Source organism: Drosophila sulfurigaster, chromosome 2L (genome assembly GCF_023558435.1).
Source record: "Drosophila sulfurigaster albostrigata strain 15112-1811.04 chromosome 2L, ASM2355843v2, whole genome shotgun sequence".
Taxonomy (NCBI): Eukaryota; Metazoa; Arthropoda; class Insecta; order Diptera; family Drosophilidae; genus Drosophila; species Drosophila sulfurigaster.
In genome coordinates this window covers 7,787,307-7,810,487 of record NC_084881.1, presented here as the reverse complement: position 1 = coordinate 7,810,487, position 23,181 = coordinate 7,787,307, and the positions used below count along the sequence as shown (strand labels likewise).

At 37.1% G+C, this 23,181-nt stretch overlaps 3 protein-coding genes and 1 long non-coding RNA gene across 4 annotated transcripts in view; 3 read left to right on the top strand and 1 right to left on the bottom strand.

Annotated features, from left to right (window-relative positions):
• LOC133842257 (fibrinogen-like protein 1) overlaps nucleotides 1–23,181 on the top strand; it is a 56,262-nt gene that overhangs the window by 9,382 nt on the left and 23,699 nt on the right. The window lies entirely within an intron of this gene.
• LOC133850662 (uncharacterized) lies at nucleotides 15,576–16,636 on the top strand. Its single transcript, XM_062286804.1, has 2 exons — nucleotides 15,576–16,547; nucleotides 16,618–16,636. Exon 1 carries the CDS (start codon nucleotides 15,669–15,671, stop codon nucleotides 16,272–16,274), a length of 606 nt encoding a protein of 201 aa, XP_062142788.1. The 5' UTR covers nucleotides 15,576–15,668; the 3' UTR covers nucleotides 16,275–16,547; nucleotides 16,618–16,636.
• Nucleotides 17,435–18,856, top strand: LOC133842274 (uncharacterized). The gene is made up of 3 exons (XR_009894378.1): nucleotides 17,435–17,538; nucleotides 17,594–18,406; nucleotides 18,552–18,856. It is a non-coding gene; the product is annotated as an uncharacterized LOC133842274 (long non-coding RNA).
• The window catches only part of LOC133842248 (potassium voltage-gated channel protein Shaw), a 50,044-nt gene continuing 45,631 nt past the window's right edge, over nucleotides 18,769–23,181 (bottom strand). The window contains 1 exon segment of the mRNA XM_062275286.1: nucleotides 18,769–22,602. Within this exon segment, the coding sequence (XP_062131270.1) occupies nucleotides 22,049–22,602 (554 nt within the window). The 3' untranslated portion in view covers nucleotides 18,769–22,048.

Here is a 23,181-nt window from a genome sequence, read left to right as displayed (position 1 = left end):
AAGAATAAATTGAACATTTTCTAATTAGAGCATTTTAAGTAATTAAACATTCTCAAAGTATATTTATAAATAAATCAAATATACTTATTAGCAAATTAAAGCAGAATTCATAATATTTCATTCATCCAAATGCGCGCAAATTGTTATTTTTCGCTGCCTACAACTCGGTCGAAAGTATTTTCATTGCGAATAACGAAAAGAGAAGATATTGTAAATTCATTCCCAAATGACACCATTTAATATGATATTTATTGAAAAAGTTTTACAAAACGAGGCACAAAAATACTTGAAACTCGAAACATATTCAAGAGAGTAAACCACAAAGCCACCTTTTCCATTTTTATATTTATGCATTTGAGTGTTATTCAAATTAACTGACAATTGTTGCTGCCAAAGAAAGCAGCAGCAAACATGAAGAGCATCAACAGCAAACAATGGCAGAAAGATAGCGACACAACAAGGAGCGAACGATGAAGTTGGTGAAGCGAGTCAAAAAATTAAAAACAAAAATAAGAAAAAGATTCAATTTATGGCCCAAAAATGGTGGCTGTGTTTGCAAGTGTGGTGCAAATCTTTGCTCACACGCGCAAATTGCCACACATAATTATGTAAACGAGTTTTCCTTTCCCAACCGCGCATGGTCGGGTCTGTTCGGTTATGGAATGGTGGAAGGGAGGAAGGGGGAACGGGACTAGAAAGAGAGAGGCTGGCAAAAAGGGGCTGGCGGAGAAACACATTTTAATTACCAGGGAAATGTAAATTAACCGAGCCACCTAAGACAACAGAGCAGAACAGCCAACTGGGAAAACGCACAGCAGCCAACAGAACAAAGTCATGAAGTTCACATTGTGTATACGTATTATATATGTATGCATGTATTTGTGTACTCATGCGTATGTGTGTGTGTGCAAATATGCTACAAAAAACTTTCAATGCGTTGGCTGTGCTTCTGTGATAACTCTACCAGTTGCCAGCAAAAGCAAAATGTCACAAACGTTATGAAGATAACAAAAAATAAAGTGGATGTTGCATGTGTGGAGTTTTGCTAACATACCCTGCAACTATCGAAATTTAAGCAACTAAGGTAAACTATTCATGCCTGATATAACACTAAAGAAAAAACAATTCGAGAAGTATTCCGAAAACTTAATATCAATTTAAATTTTATTATAATAGCTTTAAAAACTGCTTAGGAATCCACCAAATCTTATCTTAGATAATTTAACTGAAACTGTTGTAAAATATTTACACAGCATACCCAAGCAACTCTTTGTGTACTGGGTATAATAAATATGAAATTTAAAGTATATTAAACGATGGATAGGCACGAGCAGAAGTTCCGGCGCTCAGCTAAGCAGCTTTAAAGCAGCACCGACTGTTTCCTGTCGGAACCCGTGATAATTACACGAGACTCACACAACCTCAACCAAACACACACACACACACACACACAACCACACTCACACACAGAGTCAGAATATACAAACACATATTTATATGTTGGGTCAAGAAACGGTTGACAGACATCTGGCTGCCTTTTTGGCGGCTCATTTCAGCTCTTACCATTTGGCAATGCATGACATTTTCTGGCTTTTGGCTAATTTTAATTGGTTGTCATTTAATTAATTTGTACGAAAACAAAGATTATCACTTAACTTGCTAATTATATAATCGTTAGTTAAATAAGTCATTAACCCTTTGTCCAATGTCCTTTCGCATTCTCGCCCACCACGCGATGAAACAACACTATTTGCTCCACCTTTTTTTCATATATTTTACATGGCAACAGATTAATCTCTTCCCAAAAAAAAGTACAAAAAGCACAGCGCGGAGAGCAACTACTGAATAATTGAATTCAATTAAAAGGCAACAGCGGTAAGCAAGTGAGAAGCTGCTTGTCGAAAGTTTGTAGACCATCGGATATCCTGTATGTCTATTTGAATAACTACTCTCTTCTCAGAATAGATTATTAATAACTAATGTTTTGTTAAAAATCACATACGTAGCAGACAAAAACAGATTTTTGTTATGTTGTATTTTAATGTCCATTAAGTATGTAACTAAAAAATAATAATAAAAAAACCATTGTAAAAGCAATTAAATGTTTTAAGCTGCAATGATTTAAGTCGTTAAATCAATTTGTCAATGTGGCTGGCAGCAGCCACAGCACCACCGAAAATAAAACAACTCAGCATTTATCAGCGTTGAAACTACGTTGAAAAATATGTAAAATCGAGACGATTGCACAGCCAAGAAGCGTAACAGAAAACATAAATAAAATGCAATGTAAGAGTGGGTAAAAGGAAAACACAAAAGCATTGCAGATGAAGCACTCACAATAGTGCAATTAACTGATAATGGCGTGCGGGTATATCAAATAGCCAGAGTAAGCAAATTAGCCTTAAACTGGAAGTTTGTCGCACATTGTAGAATCAATATGAGAGCACTTTAAATAAAATACGAAGGTCGAAAGCAAAACGAAATCAAACTTAAGCAAAAAAGCACCTAAAGGATACCCAAGCAACACTTTGCCTAATGTCACACAGGCCAAATTGGTTGGCACTCAAAAGCAGCTGCACGAACATCCTGTGCATCCTGTGTGGAAGTTGGAAGCTAAACAACAACATAACAATAACCATTTCTGTCCCAGTCCTTGTCCCATGCTCAGTCCCACTCAAGTCCCTGTTGCTTTTTCTCTCTCACTGTCTCTTTCCATTTTAACCCACTGCATAGACAATCGTCGATTATACGCAACGTAGTACGAGTTGCCCAACCGAGTGTGTAAAGAGACATGATGGCAACGCAAGAAGTTGCGTGGCGGCTATCGAGAAATTTGTTCAACTGTCAACTTCACCAAAAGTAAAGAGCTCCTCAATGGAACAGTTGGTGTATATGTATATATCCTAATTGTGAATTTGTATGATTCCCCCATGACCCATGTCGATATGTGAAGTAACAAAGTTTCATATGCGCTTTTCGTTTCGTTGTATTCGTATTTTTGTATGCTCTATAAAACAAATTCGTATTCGTATTTGATGGAGTTACTTTGAAGTTGCAAAAATTCTAAGCGTAACATTTTGAGAAACGAAATAAAGAAGCCAATTAAGCAAATAAGTAAAGCGTATTCAATCGTCTTCTACAGCTACTTTGCATTTCTGTTTTGCCTGGCATTCGGGCAATTCAGAGTCACAAAAATCAATAGATAACAGGTGGCACAAGAGGCACAGGAAGCGAGCGCCTGGCTGACTGAAAATCGTCAACACAGTAAAATAAGCAAAAGCACCAGCGACAACGGCATCGACATCGACATCGACAGCGAAAGCAACAACAATGTCAGCGGAGAATAAAATTGTTATAAAAAACAACATAAAAATATTCAATTTTTGCATTTTATGTATGCAAGTATGGAACATTCCGTATGTGAGTATTTGCGTACCTATATGGGCGTGGCTTTTCTCTTTCTCTGTATATGTGTGTGTGTGTGTGTGTGGGTGTGTGTTGACGTTAAGTAAAAAGCGCCATTAGCTATAAAAATACTTAATATGGAAATATGCACAGAGCCTCAAGGTATTTGAGTAAGCAAAAGACTGTAAAAAAGCAACTAAAGAACTGAAAAAGTAACTGTCGCAAGAGTTGTTGAGCTTCCCGTTACAACATTACAACTGGAGCAGGGTCAGCAGGAAAGCGGGCAGGAAGCGGGCAGTCGTCTGTTAAGTGTTTATATATTTGCACCTGCCGCACCAACTCGCACTTTCTTGCGTATACGCAATATTTGTAGCTCGCTCGCTAATGCGCGAACATTTCTGCAATTTTTCGTGGCCATTTCTTCATTCTTGGTCTTCTGCTTATGCAAACAGCAAAAACTGTCATTTATAATATGTTAGTAAGCACGTTTAGGGAAATATTTGAAGTGTTAGAAAATCTCTCTTTTACATGCCTAAATCGTATTTACTTTATTGTACCCGCTACCCAAATGTAGATGGGTACTATAACATGTGCCTCCGATCCCATAATGTATACATGTTCAACAGTCGAGACTATCTAACCATGTCCGTCTGTCCGTCCGTCTGTAGTTTAATTCTAATTTTTGCCACGCCGAAAATTGATAATTTCGAAAAACACGTGTAATTTTAAAGCTATAGTTTATGGTAAAGACAATAATGACGATTCCTGAGAATGGCGATCGGATAAAAATTTTTGAAGTTATTTAAGAAATTCTTTTGAATGGCCAAAAACGCCTTCTTACTATAGGTCATAGTTGCTTTGGCGGACAATCTAATATATTTTCCACGCTATGGTATATTTTTAAAGTAGTACTATATAAATATACTGAATACATCCTTTGGTATACTTTTAGTATTTTTTATTTATTGTATTTTAAAATTAATACCGCACTGTTTTGCTTTTATTCACATTCGACTGCAGCTTTATTATTTGTTTTATATTACTTTTATTTAACAAAGTTTTTATTATTATATACATATGTTTAGCAACAGTCAGATGATTAGGTGCATTATAAAGTGTATTCAAATAATTTAGGTAATAAAAATTTTGTGAAAATAATATGGAATCCTAAGGCCGAATTTAAATCAATAAGATATAAGCTCGCACAGTAAACATATTAATAATAAATTATCTAATATATTGTCAAAAGGGGTTAGGCAAATTGAATTTTGGAAAAATCAATGAGAAAAGATTACTGTCAACTTAAGAGATTTGCAGTTCAGTTCCCCGAGTTAGCAAATAGTCAATTCTTAGGGAATTCGTCAATCATAACGGAGGAATGTCAATTCCAATTTCATGTCCGAATTAAGTCGAATCCTGCATTCGCATTGCTTTTGTTGCTAAGTCCAGCAAATTGGCATTCAGGATTTTTTCTTTGACTCTGCCACAATGACTGCATTTGCTTCACGTCAAATACTATTACTTAGGCGTCAATGGGGATTATCACTGGAAAAAAGCGGCCTGTGTGGTCCAAGATGAATAGCTGCAGACAGAAGCAGGTTTCCCTAGATGATTTTTTGGGGGGAGGAGAAAAGAGAGAGCGAGTGGTTTTCTCTTTGTGTAGTACATAAATGCATGGCTGAAATGCCATGAAACTAATTTAAATATTAAATAAATGTATTTATGCTAATGCGACGCCTGGCGTTCTGAGCATACAAAATTGCTCAATTGCCTTCAATTGCGCACATTTAGCGCCAGCCTGCACCAGAATCATGGCAGAGGGAAAAGACGGATTGGGGGAGAAGTATTCTATACTCTATGCTAGCTCTACTTCTATTTGCTGTCTGCGCTTCCCCAGTGACCCAAACAGGGCAGAGTAGCAGTTCCAATTAAACTTTTCGCGTTTGGTTTAATAACTTAGAATTGTTTAAAGCCGTCGAATTCAATTTCAACCGCTTTTCTGTTGATGTAGGTTCCCTTCGAATGTGCTCCATGCATGCTTCATGCCTGCCCCGGCACTATGTCCTGCTCTCATACTTATAAGTACGTTGAGCTTTCTGCGAAACAGCTTCCCATGCTCGAGCTACAACCTCAAATTACTCTCAACCGTCGATGAAGAGCTTGTGGTGAGAATGCGCAGAATGCTCGGCCGATGCTTGGCTGTATGTTTGTAAACCTACACTGAAAAAAACACAAGTATTTATAATGAAAATTGATACGATATAGTGTAATAAATAATAAATATATGTTAAATGGATATAAATTTCGTTATTAGTATTAAAAAATACTGAAATTATATAAAACCTTTAATATTAATAATAATTTATTAATAATTAAAATTATTTATTTAAATAAAAATTAATATTATAAATACATTAATATTAATTAATTATTGACACAAATAGATAATTTAATTCAAAAGTTTATAAAAATTAGCATTAACAAATACTGAAATTATATTAAGCCGTTTATATTAATAATAATTAATTAATTGAAATAAAACAAAAATAATAAATATATGTTAAATGGATTTTAAATTTGGTTATTACTATTAAAAAATACTGAAATTATTATAAAACTTTAATATCATGGATGTATTAATAATAATTAATCAATATAAAATAAATCAATTAATTTATTTATATAAAAAATAAATATATAATATGATAATTTCGTTATTAGCTTTAAAAATACTGAAATCATATTAAATATTTTCTCTAGATACATAAATGATAATTAAATTATGAAATAATTTAAACAAATTTTAAATACAAATTATTATATTATAAATTCTAAATATTTTTTGCAACTTATTTGTGATACGATTTGAGTGCATTCTTTAATATGGAAATTCATAAAGGTTATCAACAATTTCTATTTGAAATTCGAAATAATTGAGAATACAATAAGAGGAAAAGCTCAATGCACAATTTCTGCAATAAACTGAACAAACAAACTTGGTAATTCGATGAACCATAATTTGACTTATGAATTGTTTCCATGCCACCTTAAGGCCTGCTCTTAAACACAAAGAGCCAATCGCATGTATATATAGGAGAACACAGAGTCAGCAATTACTTAACTAATCAAAACTAAACACATTTAGCTGTGGCACAAACGATGCAGTAATTGCCACAACTGTCATCGGAGGCCACATCAAGGAATGGAAGCGATGCTCATGCGAGTACGTAAACGTCTAGTGTAACAGAGTCCAGAACGAAGCAGAAAGACCAAAAACCCATCATTATGAGAGCAAACAAAATTCATACCTGTATCCATGCTGAAACAGCAGCAAAGTGTAGCCACCAAATAATCAACTGTTTCTCCATACAGCAAGTGGCTGAACGGACTTGCTCTCTCTCTATTTCTCCATTTCTCTCGCTCTTGCTGTTCTCATCCTTGCTGTTGTACTCGTGGTCGTAGTTGGACTGCCAACGTACAACAGACAGATGCGAACGATAGTCTGGCGACTTTGCTGCAACTTATAAAACCATTAAAAATGACAGAAATTGCATTAGAGCCAACAGTTTAGAGAGCGTACGTGTGTGTGTCTATGTGTGTGTGTGTACGTGCTTGCAAGTATTAGTGTGAGTATGCATCCTGTGGATATTGCTGCAAGCTTGGGGTAACTCACACACCACACCACAAGGCACACGCTTGAGGCTAAAATCTGGCCGTATGCCTCACAACTGCGTACTCTGCATGTGTATCTGTGAGAATGTATCTTTGTATCTATGTATGTGAATTTGTGCCGCAATTTCTGCATGACGCGCCTTGTTATCTGAGGCATTAAACTGTTTGAACACACAGCACTCGACTGGGTTAATGTTGCAGCCTACTCGCTTGATAACAATGATAACAAAGCTTAAACAGGGCTAAAATGCTTATTACACCTGTTTGACTGCGGCTATTGTCTTCCATTTTATGGCCTATTAACAGTTACTGAAATGCGAATCCGTTTAACCAGCTTTACATAATTTTAAGTGAAGTAAAAGTGCATTAAATATAAACTGCCTTTAATATTAAAGTTGACAAAGCGAATTTATGACTACGCCTCGACGTACGAGAAATGGAAGTGAAATTGTGACAACTAACGAATAAATGAGCAGATTTATCATCGGAGTCAAGAGTAGTTAAAGATAACATATATCTCTGGCAGCAGGCAATGTCAATGGCAAATCATCACAACAGCTGCAGAGCTTGTTTGCTTTTTATTATATAAATAACTTTATAGGCCAACTTAACTGACTGACTCCAATGGAGAGGGAGATATGTAAGTGCCTGATTTCTGCTTGAAAGCTCTCCGACTTTTGCTCGTTCGAGAAGAGGTGTGTTCACTGCTGAAATTTGCTCAGGCATGAAATATTTTATTGCCGATATAAATCTTATTTATGTAGCCTTAAAAAAAAGCAGAGAAGAAAACAATAAAGGGGAATTGTAACGCACAGAGTGTGAGAAGTTTAGTTGTCGAAAGCTCCACACGAAGTTTATATACCCTACAGGATAACAGAAGCGAACAAAAATAGAACGACTACAAGAAGAAGATTTTTTGTTTTCTGCCATCTTTCAAACGTTTACTCTAAAATATGTTCAATCTATTCTTAAAAGAAGATACTTCCTCAACAACTCTCTTAAAAAAAGAAGTGCAAACAATGCCTCACAAGCAACATAAATCCTAAGGGACGAGCATGTGGTCCAAACTTGGTGGCACACTGACTTAGTTGGTTTTTTGATTGGCAAAGCCAAACCAAAAAATTCGATTTAACTTAATCGAATCTGAGGCTCCGGTGAATGTAATTTAATTTTTGCAGCTAGACACTTTTGTCAATATGTCACCTCGCCCAGACAAGCGCAAGAAAAACAACTATAACAACAACAACAAAAACAACAACAGCAAAAGCAATAGCAACAATCAACAAATTCAACATGGGCAACAGCGAAGAAAACAGTAACAACATCAGCATTGGCAAAAAAAGAGAAAACAATGCTAAATTGAAAGGTAAATGTGAAAATCGTGTTTTAAATGTTTCGACGTCAGGCACAGCCTATCCAGGGACAAACAACTGAAGTCTGAAGGCTGAGTAGCGTCGATGTTGGTGGCAGGAGTCGGGAGGAAGCCGCAGCAGCAGTGGGAGGCAAGGGGGGAGAGTTGAGACTCGAACGGCTTGGCACTTTGGCATTTATCAAGTCAATGCAGCTGACAACTATTAAAATTTTGTTAGCCCAACTAATTGAAATGTTTGCGCCAGACAACGTGGCGAATGCGCAATCTGAAATGTCATGGCTGCCAGAAGAGATAAAATCCAGCATCTCCTCATCCTTCTCGCACACATGAAACAACACACATACAGCTACTCTTATTAGCCAGTTTAAAGTAGATGCTGCAAATGCAAGTAAAATGGAAGAACTTATAGCCAGCGTGCAACTGACGTGCATAAGTTCAAAAAGAAATGCACTTCCGTTGACTTGTTTAGTATTTCGTTTCCTCCTAATTGAAGGAGGTAATTTTAAAGTAACAATTTGTATGTGCTTTGATTATCTTTCTGGGGCATCATTAGCAAGCAAATTAAGATATTTTCATAAAATGGAGAAAAGTATCTGGGAGAAGAAAGATAGAACAAACAACAAACAATTACATTTAATGCAGCTGCAGTTACGAATCATTGCAAAGTGAAGCGCATAATTGCATCTTAAGTAGCGCAATTTGTTGCACGAACAATTTTACTTGAATAGTTTCTGCAAATGATAATTAACAAGCAATATGAAAACACCCAAAACAAGAATTGGTGCCCTCTCTTTATTTCTTATTAGAATCAATAAAAATATATGTATAGTAAGGATTTGAAAATTCAAATTTCTATTCTTAAGTCTTAATTATTATTTTGGACTTTCTGCCAACCTACTTTTGCATCGACAAACAGTGTTAGGCCAACTTCATTAAATATTTAAGTCATAGTGAAAATTTAATGTGCAAACTAGTGTAATTTCGGCAGTTTTCATGGTAGATTAGCCATGCATAAAAGGCAGTTGTTAACCTGAAATTGAGCCTGAGGTGTGCCCTATGCCATTTAAAGCCTTTTCAGTTGCCATCCCCATTCCGATTCCCGTTTCCGTTTGCTACTTCTATATTCCTTGCGTTACCTTTGAACCGCGCAATGGCCAAAGCCAATCTCGAGGTTGTTGCATTTGTTACACAAATTTCGTGCTCATGAGTGTGGAAATGTGTTTAAATGCAAATTTTGCCCCCCAAGCAGCAGTAGCAGCTTGAAGCTGGAACCTGATAGTATGTAGTAGCTGTAGTAGAAGTCCAGTGCCAAGGCACCCCCATTGCGGCACTGCACTCGCCTATAAATTATGCATGGGGCTGCTGCTGGGACTGAGGTTGGAGCTTCGGTATCATCATCGTCATCGGCATCGTCGTCGGCGTCGACGTCGTCGTCATCACAGTGTGGCTTGTGGCTGACCGTCTCTTTATCTTTGTTCAGTGTAGAATGGGTCAGGTGTTGGTTCTTTCAGTTATTTTTGTTGCTTCAGCTTCGGCTTCGGCTGCTGTTGCTGTTGTTCTTGCTAGTGCTGCTGGCAAAGTGTTTGTTATTGTTTTCCTAATAGCCGACAGCGTTGACTTTGTTTATGTAGGGGCCTTGCCATTATAATATTGAGCATAAACATACACATAGAGAGCGAGAAAGCTCTAAGCTCAATCCTCTTGATAACGTTATGGCTATGGATGCGGATACGGGGATACGGTTATGGATACGGATGCGAATGCGGCAGCTGCTGCGACGTGCATTTGCATGTCAAAACATGTCATGTTTTAGCCAGAGACATGGACGCAGTTTCAAAAGTGTAAAAACACATTGCGAAAAAAGTATAATTATTCAAATTATTCTTCAATTACTTTAATGCGTTTTAAATACATCTTTTTTGTCTGCGGTTTACAGCTGCATTAAATCTGATTTTTGCGTCAACGACGCCTCTGAATGATTTCGTATTCAAATTAATGGTAATACCAGAATCATGGGGATAAACCCGCAACCCGAGTTCAAAATGTATGCAATTCTGAGCGACAATGTCGCATTTGCCGTACTACAATTAGCGTGATTTTCAGCTGCCGCAGCAGCACAAAAACAACTGAGAACGGTAATCTGAGGATTGTTGACGGCTAAATACACTTAGAGAGCTTCTGAAAAGAGGAAATCGATAAGGAAACAATCTGGCAACGTAGTTAAAACCTGCAACTAGATATCGGTAATCGAAGTAATAATAATCGACAGTCAGAAATCGAAGAGGATAGATGGGAATAAATATCTACTTGAACAAAGTCGCGATACTGGAAAAATGTTAGTAACTGAGTCTACATTTTAAAAACTTAACTTTTCTAACTGATAGCAATAAATTGCATAACTCATTAATATTTTCCTCAAAAACATTCAATACCAATATTAATTTACAAATTGTTATCGTTAACATATTTGCAATATGACGGTCTTTACTCTATGGTAGAACAATTTCTAAGAATATAGAAAGGATTGCCTCACACAACATCTTTTCGCTTAAGGCGGTTAATGAGGTATACTAAAAATATAAACCACATAAAATTCTTTACTTTGTGCGTTACAAGCATCATGCGGACACGCAAGCATCCTCGGTGAGCGTATGAACGGCTTCAAACAACAAAGTAAACGTCACTGCCAGTTGGTTTGCAATTTGTATGCGATGCACAAAAAAATGCACGAATTCAATTTACCTCGAGAACAGCGGCGGCTGGCTGGCGGCTCAGAGAGGTGACAGCAGGCAGAGTCAAGCCCAGAAGCGGGAAATGCAAACGGAACTGATGGGCGCCTTTGACAAGTTCCGATAGATGCTCACGAGATCACGTGCCGCATTGTGTGATGTTGGGGTCACATCGTGTGCAGCAAGTTGTCCTATAGTAACTCTATGACACATCGCATACACACAACAATGTTGTCGTTTTCTTACCCAGTTATCAGTTACTTTTGTTGTTGGTTTATTTTCTTTTTTACTTCTCCAAATAAGCATGCAAGTGCCAGTGTGAAGCTCTGCGTCTTTTAGCCAAAGGACATGCACATATATCGCTGCCAGTTACAGAAAATTGGACGGAAGTTGAAAAACGTTTGTGAGGTTAAGGGAAAAACTTTTCAGCTTTCGGCTAAAGTTTTATGTGCACGATTTGACAAGTCAAGAATTTTCTTACCGCAATCTCATTTGCTACAACTCCATCTGCAACAGCAAAACTGCACTTCTTTTCGTTTATCTTGCTTAACTGATTTACAATACCCTTTAGATATACTAAATATTTTTTTATTATGGAGGAAAGTAAGCAAATATCATGCAATTTCCTCATAGCTACATCTATTTTTTCCTTAAAATAGACATACTTTGCACAACTTTCAATGCACTTCCTAAAAGAAGAGAAGAAATATATCACAAGCAGGATTTTAACAACAATATACGAAGTAATCCCTAGTTGCGTATTCCCAAATATATATCCGTAGCACTGAACTTGTGTGCGGTTACAAAAACGAAGTGTGTGTGTGTGTGTGTGTTCGGGATAAATGTGCATGTTGCACTCTCCGGAACCTTGTCTCTGCGGCCCATTGTGTGTAATGAGTGTGAAAAGTTCATTAAAGTTGCACGTGCGAAATTACATTCAGACTCACACATGCATACACATGGTATACACAGACAGTAGTTCACATATGTACCAACAATTTAAGTGCATGACTTCACCGATACAACCCCATCAACTGAGCTCCCCTTCAGGTAAATAGCATTCAGGGAGTTGGGCTCGAGCATTCCGATGGGGATGAGTAAATTATTTTTCACACTCACTTTCAAGTTGTTTCACAGTTAATAGCTGATGCCGTTATGGTCATTAAATTCCCATTAGCTAATATATTATTCATTTTCATTAGTTTTCGATTAATGCACGTGACCATTTATAATTAAAGCGCTTTTGTGCGCTTCTCAAAGCGAAAATACTTTTAATTATCAATCAAAGAAAGACTTTTAAATTACTGATTAGCTCAAATAATTCAAGCCAGCTAAGCCTTCATATTGAGTTATACGATTTAACGCAATACGGATACATTGCGGTTTTCTAATCATTTAGAAATACGGGTATATTTAAATTGAAATATATCTCCTTGAAGTGTACTATTTCACATTAAACAAATTGCTTAACATTTCTAATAAAATCAAGTAAGAAAACAACAGTCGAGTTGACACGACTATGGAGCGGTATTATAAATAAATAAATACAAAAATATACCAAAGGCTATTATTGGTATAATAATATAGTACTACATTCAAAATAAAGTATACAAAAAAATATCAGATTGTTAGCTAAAGCCACTAAGACCCGTAGTAGTAGCAGTCTTTCCCATATAAAAGAATTTATTAAATAATAATACATCGTAATACATTTCTTATCTGATCGCAATCAGGGGGAGCGGGAGCGGAATTTTCAAAAAATAAGAACAAACATTAAAAGTGCTGTCGAAAAAAAATTATATTTCTATCTCTTATAGTCTCTGATATCTAGGTGTTCATACAGACAGGCGGACCGACAGACTGACGATCGTAGCTCGAACGTATCGGCTGTTGACGCTGATCAAGAATATATTATATAATATATTCTTTATAGGGTCGGAAATGCCTCCTTCTGCCTGCCTTAATACATTTCTTGGAGGCACCAAGCTATAATACCCTTCTACTCTATGGGTATCGGGTATAATCATATACCACTAATAAGAGTCGAAATTCAACGTTTATTCAAGTCAGTGCTATGCACAAGCAAATGAAACACCAACACCTATTTCCAAGGCAACCCATTTAAATGTCAATACACAATTTTGATTGATTTTTCTAAACGAATGGTTTCAATTACACATAATCTCTATATTTCAATCAGACGCTGTCTTCCTCTGACTGTCTGACGTTCTCTCTCTCTCTCTCTCTCTCTCTCTTTGTCGCTCTTGACTTTGCGTCTTTCTTTCTGCATTTTGCGCTGTAGCAATTATGGTAATAAATACGTTAACATCCATGTCCTGTTTTCGGTGCACGTCGCATACAATAACAAAAGTCATGCTGTGCCACCTTGTCATCCATTGCTATCCGCCTCCTGCTTTCGCTTTCCCGCCCTGCCACCCCTTTCAACGTGTCGATCCCGGTTGACTCCTCATCAGGCTGGCAACTTGTTGCTTGCAAATCAACTGGGGATTTTCGGTTCAATGGAGAAAATGCCAATAAAAATGGGCAGCCCAAGAGCGAAAGAGTGGGAATGATAAAGGTAAAAGGCGACATCTACTAAACTGTCATTGACACTTACAAATTGAATTCTCGATTCCCGTTCCCTCTCTCAAAGAGCAGAGGCTAAAAAAGAGGGAAACCCTACTGCGGCTCTCAATTATCAAGCAGTGCACATGCCGACATTGACAATGATAATGCCTGATAGGCAGCAGCAACATCATTCTAACCGAGATCGTAGATAAATAATGCGGCATGTAAATAACAACAAATCAATTTTTTAAATAGACAAGCCTGGCCTAACAGACAGACAGACAGACAGACAGACAGGGAGCCTGCACAGAGCCGACAACAATGAACCCTATTCAAATGTCAGATACAGTGAGAGTTTGTGTTGTTTGCCAAAGTGCGAGTGTGAGTGTGGAGAGTCGACCTTTAGCTGTCAGTTAGCCAGACCCGTGGCCCCTAAAATGTTTAAATTCAAGTTCAGTTAACCAGACTAACACAGTTAACACACCTGGATAATTGGGCGACTCGCCTCCTTCACTCGCTGTCACGGTTACTCGGGGCTACTCAGGACCCCAATTGATTAATTGCGGTAACTGTTATGTTAATTTGATGGCAGCTTTTGCTCATTTACCGATTGACGATAAGTACGTAATGTGGGTCTGTTTGTGGTGTGGTTGGTATTCCCAGACACTGTGAACATTACACCATCTAATTAAGCCAATTGATAGCATTTAGAATACGTTGGATTTAAAGGGAGTAGGGAGTAATTAAATCAACTAGTGTCCTCAAAGAGGATTAAAGTGTACTGGGATGTCATTCAAAAAGATATCGTGTATTATAATTCGAAACAAATATACTAGTTAAAGAATATTAGCTATACAGTAACATTTCTTTTAATACCTCAACTTTTGTGCAACTAGTTTTGTTTCAATTCCTTTAGGTGGACATCTCTGGTTGTCGTACAAAAGTTGTACGTGTCAGTTCAGAAAAAATTTTCCTATGGTTGACAATTAAAATCTATAGAAAGAGTGATGAACAGCGCTTTTCTTCCGTTTTTTACCCTCTTCAACATAATTTCAAAGCAGAGCGATATTCGAGTTTCGTGTTCAATTATTTGCTTTTTACTCGCTCAAATCTAAGGAAAAAGTTGATGATTTTATCAAACTACGACCAAAGTGTTTACACAAACTACAAAGAAATGAGACATGGGTTTGCGTTCAATTTTACGACTAATGGCGAATCAGTTTGGTCAATCAATTTTCATTCGGTGATTTTTTGAAGACATAAAATACATTCCTATTATTACGAATTTAGTTACCTTACTGGTTAGCCTTTGTAAATCTGTTGATATGAGGAGCAACAGTAAGCGTGGATTACTTGCTGCATCGCCAATTTTCGTTAGATTCGTGTTGTGGGTAACTCAGCTCAAGGGGCTTTAACGTTGACGTGGGCGTGGACGCGGGAGTGGACGTGGGAGTAGATGTGGTCCACGACCCATTCACTCTGTATCCGTGTTGAGTGAGGTTAGTCTGTCGTGTTTGTAGTTCGTGACCGCTGCTGTTTTTTTAGCTGGAGGTTGTTTGTGGGAGTGCACGTGGAATTTCGCATCCAGGCAGAACAACAATTGGAATGCGCAAGTGCCGCTTTATATATTAGCGTGCCATGAATTGTTACTTTTGTATTTCCTGAATGCTGTTGATACAACCCAACAAGATAAGGCTATGTACAAAGTTTAAAAGGCACTACAAATTGTTGGACTTTAACAACGAAAATAATTGTACTGAAATATAGTGCATAAAATATTGAATTCAATGTTTCAATACATATGAATTTGTCATCACATTGGGAATACAAAATAATCTATTTAGTTATGTATTGCTAAGAATGTCATTAAATATCAAGAGCTAGAACTTATTTTTATAGCTCTGCTGACATAATTTATTTACATGAAGGCATTATCCATTTATTTTGCTGCTTTATTGCAACTACTCGGAATATCTCTTTTCTTCGCACAACCAGAGGATCAATGTTCGCCGTCACCCACTCTGGGCAGTTGGATTTTCCTTGTGGCGACACTCTGCCTATTGTGGGACTCTCACATATATCCGGAACGATATATGCATGTGGCCCGACACTGGCAGGTGATATTCGAAGTTGTAGCTGGGATATTTTTGGTGGAGATGATGATGCTGGTTATTTGGTGCTCTATAGAATTGTTGCTGTTTATAATAATGAGGAAGATGCTTTTTGTATTGGCCCAAACTGATTGTATACCATGGAAGCTGGAATATTGGTTTCACGCCTTAACCACAACGTTTGTGAGTGGCTCTTTTCTGTGGTTCGTTCTCCAAGCGACCGATACCATGGATTATGTGAACTACTATTTGCGCAAGTTGAAACGAAGCTGGAACAAAATCCAACGCAACTTAAAGAATATATATCGCATGTACAAATGCGAGAGACGTCGAGCCGTAAATGCCTGTAAGATGGCCACAATGCGACAGAATAGACGACGTCATCATGAGGAGGTGGACACGGACACAGAAGACTAGCGGAGTCCTTTGGTATTCACCACATCACACCACACCACTCCGCACTAAACAAATCATGGTCCCGCATTTCCGTGCTCGCAGCGAGTTCTATCTATCTGGAATGTATATTGCGATTGCAGATCTCGGCGCGATTTTTATGCCCTTCCAAACGGAAATTTGCTTTCCTCAATGCATTCAGTTCCACCATTTCGGCAATCTGTAACAATAAATTTCGCAACGAGGACGCCACAGCACAAAAAAAACAAGAAAAAACGCAAAAATGCACAACGGAGGGTACTGCCAATAAAGTTCTTAACTTTCCTGTTGGTCTTAGCAATTTTTTTCTTCTTTTTTTTGTTGGCAGCCATTTATAGGAGCAAACACGGAAGGTCTATGGTCAAAAAGTGCTATTTTGGCACATAAATTGGCAAGAAGAAAGTCATTAGAATTAATATATTGCCCATGAAAGGGATTTGCATAATGAAGCGTTCGTGTTGTGTAGAGTATATCTAAAAAATTAACAGTCATATTGCAGACAGTACCTCTCTTTAAAAAAAGAATTATAGGTATATTCTGGTACTATGTACATACATATAACGAAATGTTTCATAATTTGAATTTTGAAACTTGTTTATTAACTTTAATTTCAATCATTAAACAACCAATCTTGATATTAAATTTTTAGGTTGCAAAAATCTTCAATCAAGATTTTAATGGTAATTTTAATTAAAAACATTTTATTTTTAAATTAAAATTTCGCTTTATTCTAGTTCTTGGTTCAATTTTGAGATGTTGATTTTTAAGATTGGACAATCTACATTTTGCCTTTAATAATTTATAAAATAAAAATAAAAGTCATATATATATGACCACATATATATGATCCTTTAACTCAAAGTTCTAGATGAAGCTTGAAAGGAATTACACTCAAAATAACCTAATCAAATAAACTTACTGTCAACACCGCTGCTAACTGAACGTTACTTGCAGCTGTTGGTCTGGTTGTGTTAACATATATGAGAGTGTGTAGCGCTCAATCATCGTCAATCATTGTTACCACGAATGACTATAAAAACAAAAAGTGTTTGTAACGCAACAGTGCCGAAACAATCACAAAATAAGTAAAACAACATTCACAGATTGTATTGCATTTCTAAGTAGGCCAGAGCCTATTTCGCAGCTGCTAGCTTTGATTACACAGCACAATTCGTATTTCATTTTGTTGAAGTCAACAACGTAAAGCTGAGGTTTAACCAGAGAATTCATATATCAATCTATCTTCTCGGTATAGTTCGCCTTATTAAATATAGTTGTCTTTGTAATCGAACTATTTTTTTTAGATGTTCAATTATCTAAACCTTATTGAGCTCATGTGATATATGCATTGTGGAACTTAAGTACTCACATTGTAACAGTGTACGCATGAGATGTGACCAAGTGAGTTGTGATTTGGGAAACCGAAAACCCAGATGATGGCGACACAGAACACAGAACACAGAGCATAAGAAGTAGCATATGCGAATGGGGCTCAAAGTGAATTATGCCATATAATTTGTCTGCAGGCAGGTGCTGCTCATTAATCTTTTGCTCGCTTTTCAGTCGCCTCTCTCGCCGCTACACTCAATCGCTTAGTTTAGCACACTCTTGGGGAGGGCTCCATATAACACACACACAGCCCCAACACACACACACACACACTCACGCATATACGCATACACTTTGCACACAGACATTTACTTACATAGATAAGCTTCTCGCTTTCCGTTTCAGATTTTTTCGCCTTTACCCACCTGGCGGTTTTATGCCTAATGGATTTGTGCTTTGATGTGCAAACGGTTTATACCATATTAGGTTACATATCTACATACACATATCTCTCCATGTGTCTGTCGGTGTGTGTGTGTGCTCTGTACGCATGTGTGCGTGTGCTGAAGTGTCTACATTAGAGGCCATCACTTGCAGTCCTAAGCTTTTTTTTCCACCCAACACAGTGAGGCGCACATAAATTTGTTTCGAAATGGCCATATAAGGGCTATAATTCTGAGCCTTGCCTGATTCGCTGTTAATGGCCAAATGGTGGGTGTTGTGTTTGCTTTTAAAATTAACAAGAAAGTCTTAAAAAATGTCGAAGATCAAATACTCTTAAAATGCAAGTAAGTAAGTTTTCATTTCATTTCACTTTATGCAACTTGTTTAGCACTTGCGATCTGAAAATGTTTTTTTCATATGATTTATACTACTTCTCATATTTAGTATATTACAAGAAGTTTATAAGAAAACTAATGTACCATTTTATAGGGATACTATGTATGCGAAGTTGTCTTGCTTTTGTCGTTGTCCTTGTCCTCTTTGTCTCAGCAAAAAAATTGAATTTCTCTGTTTACCATCTAAATTACCATATGTATGGAGAAAACGTGTTTGGTTTACTTTGCTGATGAAATTTGCAAGCGCTGAGTTCGTGTATTCTCAAAGAAATTTCTATTTAATTTAATTTTATTTTATTTTTAAAATTGGAATTTGTTTTTACACACCACAATTTGTTACTTAATTTAAATTTAAATGGTTTTTCATGTTAACATTTAAAAATTTACTCGATTCGATTTCTCGTAAACAATATATATTATATGCATATAACCTAATTACAATTCGATTATGACCGTAGTTGGAAAATTTGAAATACAATTTCAGAATTGTTACCAAGAATTCAGCTTCATGTTTCATTAGAAATTCTCTTAATTTTGCTTTAACGGTTTTGCTTTAGAGCTTTTCTTTGTTTAGGTTTCATTATTTATTTACATAGACTTTAAAATCTTTTTTTAACAATTATTTTTTAATTTACCTGCATGCAAATGGATTAGATGAAATTTATTTGCTTTATTAATTTTATGTTCACAATTAAATCCTATATTACATCTTCCTGGTTGCCCGGTTGGTTGATTTAATTGAGATTCTAATCAAAATTAAATATTTGCTTTGCAATAACGAATTTAATTACATTTGAATATATTTGAAATTCACTTAAATTTAAAAATGTTGATGTATTGTTGGCATTTTGTAAGCTTTTTTAGATGTCAACAAAATTGGTTCCTACACAAAAGGTAAACATTATTGCATACATTATAGAGAGGGAGAATAAAAGCTTTAAACAGAAATATATATCACGGACATAAACAAGATTGAAAAATGTGTTTTGTTTTTTTTGTATTGTATTATTTCATATCTTACTAAACCACTTAATACATTGCAATATAATTTAAAGGAAGTAAATCTTCAACTTTTTTATTTTATAGTTTAAAATTTAAAATTTGTTTTACTTTAATCAGATTAAATTGAAACTTTTAATCTTTAATAACAAGTTTTAGAGCATATCCACCAATTTATTCTTAACTACTTAATGTACTATGTAATGTATACCATATAATTTAATGTTTACATGTAGTTTTTATATTTCTCAAATTTTTACACACCTATTTATAATTTTTTGTTTTCGTTTGGTTTTGGTAGTTATTATTTATTTTAACCATGTTGCAAATATTTATTAATCATACACAGACACACACATCAAAAACTATAAGTATTGGACCAAAAATTACGTTTGAACCTCAGATAAGTTAATATGGACATGCTCTATTTTATTCATTCTATATTCTTTTCTGCATATTCATTTCATTCGCTTTTCTTTTCTTTTTTATTTTTGTATTTTACTAATAAACGGATATTTACACGAAGTTTCTGACACATAAGTAAAAAAGATTACAAAAACCACAAAATTGAGAGAATCGGGCTACGATTTACATTAGTATTCATGTAGTATATATGTATGTATGTATATGTGCATGTATGTATGTGTGTATGTAAGTTTTGCAGCCATGTCGCTCTTGACACAGCTAAAAACGAAAAGAATACGCACCATGAGCTGGGTGAAAGGAAGAGATGCCATGGAATCCGGCGCCATTGTGTCGACTTTCTAGTTCTTACACCCTGTTGACATTTGACTGCACCGAAAGCAGGGTCGTGTATGTTTTAGCTGATGCTCAAACATTGGCAAGTAGGAATCGAATTCACAAGGGTATTCACTAGTTGAGCAGTCTTGTTCAGACTTACTCCTTACTTGTTACTTGTAAGTCCATTGAAATGGTGGCATTCAATGCGTCAGATAAAGATTCCGAGTCACACTTTTTATTTGAACTTCCTGGCACTGGGGAGTGAGATGTCCGGAGTAGAGAGAGAGAGACGAGGAGGTGGTGTACGGGATGCCAATTGATGCAGGTTATTCAAGTGTTAAAATTTATAGTTCCATGTTAGTTTCAAAGATTTATACAATAAACACCTTGGCGTGTCTGAAAATGGAAACTATCGTAGCGCAGCAAGTGGAGGACACGTTTATATGGATGATATGTTTGCTTTGTCCGGCTGCGGAGCTGACCGTTTGTCTTGGCAGTGAAGATAGCCAGACCCTGCCGGATGTGTGAGATACAAACAAACTGACAAACAGAGAGAGAGAGAGAGAGAGAGAGATGCTCGCATCTCGGCTATGCACGGGTACATACATATATCTCTGTCAATGACAGTTGTCAACATGACAGTTATAAGGACAACACAAATGTGCAAATGTGGGGAGCATGGAGCAGGGCCAAGACATGTTTAGCTTGTCTCGAGTTGGGGGCGTTACCCCAAAAACGTACATTTATTAAACTGGCTACGTCAGTAAATGATATAATAAGAGCAAACAAGTTTACGATACGAATATATAATATTATATACACTCACTCTCGTTGTTCTTAAGCTGCCTGAGAACGAAGAGAGCTAATATTTAAGTTTTTGAATTTATGAGTCTAAAGTCAAAAAGTTCAATAAACTTGCCAAAACTTAACGCATACTAAGTGTGTTTCTTTAAGGAATTGCTTTGGTATTCGGTTACTATAACATCTATACAGAACAGACATTTTTGCATAGGGAAATATCTCTACACAGAAACTTGTACATATATTTTTTAGGAAGCATATTTATGGCTTTTGTCAATTGAATAGTTGTCGGAAATCAGGTTACCAAATATTGTTTAAAAAATTAAAGAACTTTATTGTATATTCTTTTTGGAGAAGTCTTTTAAATGAGCACATTTCCCCATTGAATAGCAGCGGGGAATCAGGTTACCATTTAGAAAAATATTATTTGAAGGTTTGTGAAAACTTGCAGGGTTTTCATTTTTATATGCAAACAATTTTAAGAAGTTTCTTAAATTTATAAAATTACAGCACATATTTACAAGATTTCCTAAAAGATTGCTGTGGGGTCAGAGATCAGGTTACCATATCTATAGAATATAGGCAAGTCACCATTGGAGACAAAAACAAAAAAGACAATAAAATAGCCTTTGTTGAGGAAAATGCCATGATTAATGGAAGTTTTCACATTACAGTACAATGAGGAAAGCTGAGCCAAAAACTATATGAAGAACTCGTCGAAATGGAGGATGATTATCTATCATTTGTATGACCAGGGTAAACAGTGACTTACAAAAGTGTATGGGAAGTGTGTTCTTGTTAGTCTCGACAGAATAAAAGATTTATAACAAAACAGCAACATTACTTGCTCACAACATGTTTTCCTATTCTTTTCTTGTGTTTTTTTGTGTCATAAGAGTCATAAGAAAGATAGGGAAATGGGAGTGGTCCGTTGATTTTTGTTGGATGCTGTCCAACTACTCGTAGTAATGGCTAGCTATACACATACAAATGCATACACATATTTACATATCATTGTTAGCACGGAAAGTCCCATTTGATGGCCGAAAATCAATGGGTGGGTCCTATGTAAATGCCACCGGAACTGTCGCCACTGTCTTCCTCGGCGCCAGCGCTCTCCTGTTCGATATCCTGATTGATATGCGGCCCATTGTTGTTGCTCGTCTCGTAGGTATCGCTGTCATCGACCAGGCAGCACTCGCCACAATCATCCGTCGACGAGTTGACCTCATCGCTCAGATCGTCCAGCAGCGTCACCTTCGGAGCCATCATCAGCTCAGCATCACCGCAAGACGATGACGCACCTCCAGCGCCAGCCACTGAGATTTTGATGTTGCAATCCACGGCGGTGGCCTGATGAAACTGTTGCGGTATCGGCTGTTGGATGGGCGCATGCGTATGGATATGAGTTGCCCGATAGCTGAGATTCGGTGTCCGTTGCCCCATGCTGGCCATGCCCGGTGGCATCTGGGTATGAGTCATGCTGAGTGTGGGCGGTACGCTTAGTACAGTGCCCGATTTGTGGGCGTGGCTCGCATACAGTTGATTCGTGTCCGAGGCCAAGTTCTGTGCGGTTAGCTGCAGCGGATGCTGATCCTTGCGTTCTGCGGGGGGGTGGAGAAGGCATTTCAAAAACATGTCCTTAATATGTCAAGTACTTTAATTCGCCACAGCATAACAGAGACTGAGACAGAGTGAAGGAGGCAAGGCGAGGGCGGAGCTGGAGTCGGAACCATTCAAGCTGTTCGAGGCAGCGGAAGCGGAAGTGAAAGCGCATGTCAACGCGTTGGGTTATCGGCACACACATTGTGCAGGCAACTGTGAAGCAAGCTCCCCACTGTGCTAATATTGACCCACCCAAGCCCAAGCCACCACAACGAAAACAACCAAGTGTTATCAGTGTCCGGGAGCAGGCAACTTTTACGGAGGACACACGGACCAGAACAGGAATGCACAATGCCCGCTGCCTGCTGCCTGCAGACTGCAGTTGGAGAACGCCTTTGTTCGAGCGTTTGAAAAGGCATTCTCTACAATGACGCTGAAACTATTTGCTGCCATGCCCCCAAGGGCCCCGCGTATGTGGCCACAAGTGGGTTCAACAATTCTGCCTGGCACCCCGGCACCCGCTGCCTACTTAATGCAATTATCTATCAAAAGTTTGTGGCGCGGCCTCACTGAAATTA